At 36.3% G+C, this 7,480-nt stretch overlaps 2 protein-coding genes across 2 annotated transcripts; one reads left to right on the forward strand and one right to left on the reverse strand.

Moving 5' to 3' along the window:
* The first annotated feature begins 783 nt into the window (after positions 1 to 783).
* Positions 784 to 4,492, forward strand: LOC106399876 (probable indole-3-pyruvate monooxygenase YUCCA3). Its single transcript, XM_022703827.2, has 3 exons — positions 784 to 2,336; positions 2,439 to 2,810; positions 3,082 to 4,492. The coding sequence occupies exons 1-3, from the start codon at positions 1,626 to 1,628 to the stop codon at positions 3,307 to 3,309; spliced, it is 1,311 nt and encodes a 436-aa protein (XP_022559548.1). The 5' UTR covers positions 784 to 1,625; the 3' UTR covers positions 3,310 to 4,492.
* Positions 4,493 to 4,727: 235 nt separating this feature from the next.
* On the reverse strand, positions 4,728 to 7,467 carry LOC106400941 (7-hydroxymethyl chlorophyll a reductase, chloroplastic). Its single transcript, XM_048757730.1, has 16 exons — positions 7,298 to 7,467; positions 7,007 to 7,091; positions 6,881 to 6,922; positions 6,715 to 6,793; positions 6,571 to 6,622; positions 6,401 to 6,463; positions 6,229 to 6,326; positions 6,105 to 6,140; positions 5,968 to 6,029; positions 5,859 to 5,886; positions 5,698 to 5,777; positions 5,538 to 5,607; positions 5,383 to 5,440; positions 5,216 to 5,280; positions 5,036 to 5,130; positions 4,728 to 4,956 (listed from the first exon to the last, which is right to left on the reverse strand). Exons 2-16 carry the CDS (start codon positions 7,048 to 7,050, stop codon positions 4,866 to 4,868), a joined length of 963 nt encoding a protein of 320 aa, XP_048613687.1. The 5' UTR covers positions 7,051 to 7,091; positions 7,298 to 7,467; the 3' UTR covers positions 4,728 to 4,865.
* Positions 7,468 to 7,480: the final 13 nt, after the last annotated feature.

A 7,480-nucleotide genomic window follows, 5' to 3' on the forward strand; every position in this document is an offset into this window, starting at 1 on the left:
ATGTAAAACTATATATTTAAGATATTTAACCACTGTGAATAATCATACTTGTATCACTTCATCAGTTAAAATAGTTTATAAGAACTTACCTCTATTAATTTCAAGTTGTCAGACCTGAAAAACGTGCCATAAATCTTTCTATGTAGACAGATAACGAATTACTTAGTAAATTACCAAATTAAATAATCCACAAGAATATGTATTCTGGAAAGAAATATTGATGTACAATAAAAATAAAAGTTATATCTAAAATATGTATATTAATAAAAGTACTTATATAAAATTGTATGTGAACAAGTTTTAGTTTTGATGAATAGTTTTTAAGTGACAACTGCAATATTTTTATCGAAAATTCCACAGGTACCTATTTTCCCTAGAAAAGGACCAAAGAGGAGCAAAAAGAACCCCGATGGACCTTTCATGTTTATACGTAAACATGATCATGTAGCAAAATGCGTTGTCGTGTCTCTTCATTATAATCGATCATTCAAGTAACATATATGTATGTATCTCTCTTTTATCCCTTACTTGATTCCCACGTTGGTAGCAACCTGGCATCAAGCTTAATTATCTTGTTTTCTTTCCCTTCTCAAGTGTATATCCAAAGTCATATCTCTCCTCTCAATACGCTATGGACTTCTTTTTTTTTTTTTTTTTTGTAAAAAAGCTTTCGAATTAAACTACGAAAAACATACAATGTACGGTTGAACAACCATAAAGTTTTATAAAGTAAGATGAGACATGTCTCATATTGAACCAAGTATTAGCTTACAAAAGAGAAGATTTATGATTCATAAGCTTAATGAAACAAGAGAAGGATGAAACTATTAGGAAAATGGCAGGTGGTTTCCGCGGCCTCGACGACCTCTTTTACCCCTTCCTCTTACCGTTTTCCATTCCATATCTTGAAATTTTTGGAGTGGTTTTATTGGCCTACCACCTCGAGACATGTTGAGGTTTGCCGTAGCTTCACTCATAGACCCTTCTCCATCATCTTGCACAATATGAGCAATATGAGCTTCACTCATAGACTTCTTTTTTCACTAACAGCAATTTAAATAGGGTTGTAATATATATTAGTGAATAGCGATGAAAGAGAATGTTCACGTTAGCTAGATCGAAAACATTTTTATAAAACCAGAAAAATTTAAACATATGACCACTTCTCTTAGTAATTGAAAGAGCTTATCCTCCATCTAGTATACGTAATTCGTATATGACATGCAAGGAAAGAGGTTGCAAAAATATTGAACCACTTTTCTTCTCACTAATTATTGTATTTGTTGGACGAGGATAAACTAATAGCAATAAGTATAACATATGAGAGAATAAATAAACAAATAATAGTGGACTGCAAGAATATCATTTGAGAATTAAATAGCATTAATCATTTTGAAATAAAAATAAATTGTGACTATTTTTATAAACACCAATTTGCTTCAAGTCTTCTTCTCTATTTATACATCTTCTCCAATCCAACAAAAGACACACACTTATATACACTAAACCTTCCATCCTCTTGTCCTAGAAAGCTCTCCATAATCTGAATATTTCTTTTCTCACACATTAATTTGCTTTTGTTATTCAGAACTAAACAGAAGTAACTTCCTAAACTCTGTTTCAAGATGCATAGAAATAACAACAAGAAGTCTCTCAACATCTCGAGCATGTTCCAAACCTTCATCCCTGACAGCAACATTTTCTCCCGACGCTGCATTTGGGTCAACGGTCCCGTCATCGTCGGAGCTGGCCCATCGGGCTTAGCCGTAGCCGCGGGCTTGAAACGTGAAGGCGTACCGTTTATCATCCTCGAGCGAGCTAACTGTATCGCTTCCCTGTGGCAAAACAGAACGTACGATCGTCTCAAGCTCCATCTCCCCAAACAGTTTTGCCAGCTACCAAACTTCCCCTTCCCTGAGGACTACCCTGAATACCCTACCAAGTTTCAGTTCATCCAGTACCTTGAGGAGTACGCAACGCACTTCGACATCAACCCTAAGTACAACGAGACGGTCCAGTCAGCTAAATACGACGAGACGTTCGGGCTGTGGAGGGTTAAGACCATTTCCAAGAGCGGGCAGCTAGGTTCTTGCGAGTTTGAGTATATCTGCAGGTGGCTTGTGGTGGCTACTGGTGAGAATGCTGAGAAAGTTGTGCCGGATTTCGAAGGTCTAGAGGACTTTGGCGGAGATGTTCTTCACGCCGGAGATTACAAGTCCGGTGGAAGGTACCAAGGGAAGAAAGTTCTGGTCGTTGGATGCGGAAACTCTGGAATGGAAGTCTCTCTAGATCTCTACAATCATGGAGCAAACCCATCAATGGTCGTTCGCAGCTCTGTAAGTTCCAAAGTCCCAGCCTTTATAACCCAAAAAACAGAGTATCCTCTGTTTTCAAAAACAGAGCATCATATCTTATACTCTGTTTTGTTTCCTTCTTAGGTTCATGTGTTACCAAGGGAGATTCTTGGGAAGTCCACGTTCGAGCTAGGAGTCACGATGATGAAGTGGATGCCGGTATGGCTCGCGGACAAGACACTGCTCCTACTAGCTAGGATAGTGTTGGGGAATACCGACAAATACGGTCTGAAAAGACCGAATATCGGACCGTTAGAGCTGAAGAACAAGGAAGGTAAAACACCGGTTCTTGACATCGGGGCACTACCGAAAATCAGAGCGGGAAAGATCAAGATCGTCCCAGGGATCATAAAGTTCGGTCGAGGAATGGTTGAGTTAGTCGATGGACGTGTTCTTGATATTGATTCCGTTATTCTAGCTACTGGTTACAGAAGCAACGTCCCTTCATGGCTTAAGGTAATAATCTAGACAACATCTGTCGTTGTTTCTTTAAAGATCTAGTGTGAAATTTTATAACATTTAATGATGTCGGAAGGAAAAAACATGAATAACCCACCCGACCCGGTCCGAGTTTAGTGAAAACCCGACTCAAAGTGTGTTATTGAATGTGAGCATTAAATGCAAAAATCACAATCTTAGAAAATATCAAAAGAAATGTTACATTTTTATCGAAAAGGATAGAAGCTCGTGGTACTTAATTGAAGTCGCTTTGAATTATATTTTGCAGGACAATGACTTCTTTTCCGATGATGGGATACCGAAAAACCCGTTTCCAAACGGGTGGAAAGGAGAGGCGGGATTGTATGCGGTCGGGTTCACGAGAAAAGGATTGTTCGGCGCGTCGCTGGACGCGATGAGTGTGGCTCACGATATCGCAAACAGGTGGAAAGAAGAATCTAGGCAACAGAAGAAAACTGCTGCTGCTCGTCATCGTCGATGTATCTCACATTTCTAGTTTGGGAAATAAATAAAAAAATATTAGGGCAAGAAAAAAATATACAAAAATGGAGTATGGTAAATTAGTATTTGGATGAATGTGAACAAAACAAAAATCAAAGAGATAATTAAGCCCTCTCCCCAGAAGAAGAAACCCAAAAACAAAAAGTGTGAAAAATAAAATATAGTTGGTTTTTTTTCTTTGTTTTAAGGAAGATGTGGCTTTTTATATATATATGTATTATGATTTTATTATTTTGTTTTGAGAGTGCTTTGTTTTCTTGTTTTTGTGTATTATTTTTCTTCTTCGTTTTAGATTTTGAACTCTGTAAGAAGTTTTGCTTAATCTAATATGACAAATGTTATTATGTTTTTTTTTTTTATCTTGATGGTTTTTTTTAATTGATTGAGCAAAAGAAGGAAGAAAAAAAAGAATGAAACAACTAAGATCATGCTGTTTCATTATTGGAAGAATACTCTCATACGTTAAGAGCTGTTATTTAGGTGTTTTAGGAATCATTATACTAATTTTGTAATGATTTAATTTGACAAATGATTGATTACACATGATTATATTGGACCATTAATACAAAATAACATGATTACTCATATCCCAGGGAACAAAACATGCATTTATGATTTATGTAGGATATGCAAAATCCAATAGCGATGCAAGGGAAAAAAAAACAAAAAAACATATATCTACCATTATCATACAGGAAAGGAAACTATCAATGAAAAATGGAATTATATATATGATATAGATATATAATTTAAAACGATTATACATATACATTTGAAACGGATTCAGATCCAAAATATGCAATATGTAATAAATATATCTCTAAAGATTATTTAAGTTTTTCATTTGTCAAATTGCACTTCAAAATAATTGAAGATGCCAGAGTAACTTTATTTCCACCAAAATATAAAAGACAAAACTTATACATTCTCTGTATATGGACAAAGCCTCTGCTTTTTTTTTTCTTTAAAACTCTGGTGCAAAGAGACCATACATTTATGAGTATCAAATTTCATTCGAGGTCTGAGACTCTGCAAGCAAACCCATTGAACCAGCAGAACATAGAATTAACAAACAAAAGGACAAAAAAAGTAAACCGTTGAAGTTTGTATTTGTGAGTGAGTGAATAATGAAGGCTAGAAACTATGGTTCCTTCATTCTCTGATCCAAACAGAAAAACATTAAAAGCTAACTTCCCCCAACTGTGTAAATGTCTGGTTCCCATCCTCTTAAAACAGTTAATCATGTTCACACAGAACCCTGCAACCTTTTACTCAGACATCACCTTAACCTAAAGATATGGAGGAAGGTAACCACATGGGTCATTTGGATTCAGCCGCCGATTTAGACTGTTCTCTTATCAAAAAGAAAACACCAAACCGACACAAATTTTTTTTTTTGCCGGTCTTACCAGATTCACAAGAGAAATAGTTTTGGATATTACTAACATACTACCAGTTGAGAAACAGTAGGACCAATGTACATTACTACTCACTGTAGAATGAGTGAAACATTTGTAAACTTACATGACCAAACTAAAGACCTTCACATGTTCATTTCTTAGAGAGCATTTGATCTATCTGACCGTTCTTGTTGTACATTTCTACTATCTTTTTGGAATATGAAGGCATGTGACTGTTGGCTCTGCAGATGACAATGCCACTTTGGTTATTATAAAGCTAATATAAACGTTTATCTCTAGGAATGTGGTTCAGACTTTTACCTTTCTTTTCCCCATTTTCGGTTGACGTGCAAATAGTTTCTGATGGTATGGTAATCCAATGAGTACCGAGCAAATTCTAGACCCTTCGGACCAACCTGAAGCAAGAACGCATTTATCCAATTATGACTTTTTGCTATTAAGTTACTTGCCAAGTTTGTGTTTATATAGACAGAGCTTTACCAAACTTAAGATGAATGCTATAATGTTTCCAACAAATAGTGGCGCCGGCTGAGCAGGACCTTGACCTGAGAAAAATATAGAGAAGTGAAATATTTCTATTACTTCAGACAAATGATAGTATAAGTTTCATTGCATTGCTTTGAGCAGAGATGATTCAAGAAACATACCAAACTTAGCAGCATCGTCTGCCTTGACGGTCTCTGTAACAAAAGGTCGCCGATCACCCTGAAAACAACAGCAAAAAGATACGTTTGTTCGAGTTTCCTTTTAACTAGATCTCTCAAGTCTTATAATAAGTAACATTAGATATTAGAAGTCTTACGCTACTGATTGTTGGAGAGATCTCCAAAAGGTTTTCTACTAAGCTTAGCATTTCTTTCCCGCGCTCATTCCTGTAGTTTTATGCATAAGCACCACTAGTTTTGGCCAACCTCACTAGACTATATGGTTCATGTTAAAAATAGGGAGGTAGAAGTATTGACCTCACTGTAATATACTGCGGATGGTCAGTCATGTTCACACCTGAATACTTTGGAACACCCATATAGCCTATAACCAAATCCTATAACCATACATAGAGTTATAAGGAGCTGTTTGAAATAGGTAAATGGAATGGCATCTTAATTGCTAGAGAAACACTCACCGCTAATGCATTTGTGTAATCAAAGCAGCTGCAGAATAGAAAAGAAAAGGAGACTTTAGAAGGTCACAGCGGCAATACATTGATTATACACAAACTTTCTAGGCATTACCTATAACAAGATGGAGCTATGACATCAACTAAATCGTTTGCTGGTAGAGAGAAATAGGGAACCTGTTTTTAGCCAAACAGATTTTCAAAAAGCTGCAACATCGCAGAAGCAATACAGTATTTTAAGTAATTATATACCTCTTCAATGTGTCCGTCCAGGTGTTTAAGTTGGACCTGCAAGAGAAGTCAAAACAAGCTCAAAGCAAAATGCTCATTGCTAAAAAGTGTAGGAAAATTTATAGATAGCGGTAATGTATCTAACCTTGTAATCTTGCATAAACTCATAGTGGAGAACAGTCTCTGGCTCCTTACTAGCCGCTTTAAGAAACTTGTCAAGTCCTTCCCTTGTTCCATTGTCCACTATTGATTCACAAATATACTATTAGTACTTAGTAGGATATTAACAAATCTAGGAAGGATGAGTAAATTATTACCACAATTAGTGCCTAGAACATAAAGCTTTTCAAGATTAAGATGCTGCTCCACTGATCTCAACGCTGCAGTATAAGAAATCACTCTGCATTATAACACTATTGAGTCATGGTATGGAGGAACTTTGAAAATATAAATATAATAAAAAGGAAGCATGTAACAAAGACATTACCTTGCACTTGGCAACCCACACCGCAAAAGAGAAGACGCTTCACTCCGGAAGACTGTTACAAATGCAATTTTTAATATATATTTCAAATAGACTAAAAGTGATAGTAAACACATTCAAGAAACAAAGGGTCTGCGAGCAAATAACCTCGATTAGTTCAAGAGTATTCAGATTAGGAGACAGAGTTGGTTTGACGCCTCTTGCTGCCAAAACTTCTTCAGGTGTTCTTTAGAATGAAAACAAATAAACATCAAGAGGATGGAGACTTGAAGGAGAATGGACTCAAATAAATCACGGAGGGTTGGTGGAAAACCTGGCTAATACTGGTCTTGGAGACAATCTATCTTCAGGGTCACTATTAATTCAACAAATCATTTACATGATTAGATGGAAGAATCTATATCTTAGTCAATTACTGAAATTAAACAGCAGTTTTTACCTTTGCACACAAACAACAGCCTCAACCATGTTGGATTTTAGCATCTCAATGGCTATGGTTGTTACAATTCCAGTCCACTGTGCTCCTGCAACCGAAGGTAGAACGCAAATGTTACATAGCTTTCAAGAAGAGTTTTAAGGATCACAAGAAAAACAATGTTTCTGAGCTTCTTCCGAAGAAATTATATAAAAGAGAAACAAGAGAGACATGATAAACTGATGCATTGAAGCCAAAAACAGCAAAACTTTGTCATCTTAAACGAGGCACAAAAATGGCCTAGCATCAATTTACCTTCAACAGGCTTCAGCTTACGAGCATAAAGCTGCTCTTGATGGACCCCAAAGTATGTATCTTCTAAGGAATTTGCTTTCCTTCCTCTACCATGCACAACAGGTTCCAAGCTCTGCACAAAAACTTATAAAACCTTAATAAAACAAGAATCTTAACCCACCATCTTGTCTATTTCAAGGTCAA

The sequence above is a fragment of the Brassica napus genome, chromosome C5, assembly GCF_020379485.1.
Source record: "Brassica napus cultivar Da-Ae chromosome C5, Da-Ae, whole genome shotgun sequence".
Classification (NCBI taxonomy): Eukaryota; Viridiplantae; Streptophyta; class Magnoliopsida; order Brassicales; family Brassicaceae; genus Brassica; species Brassica napus.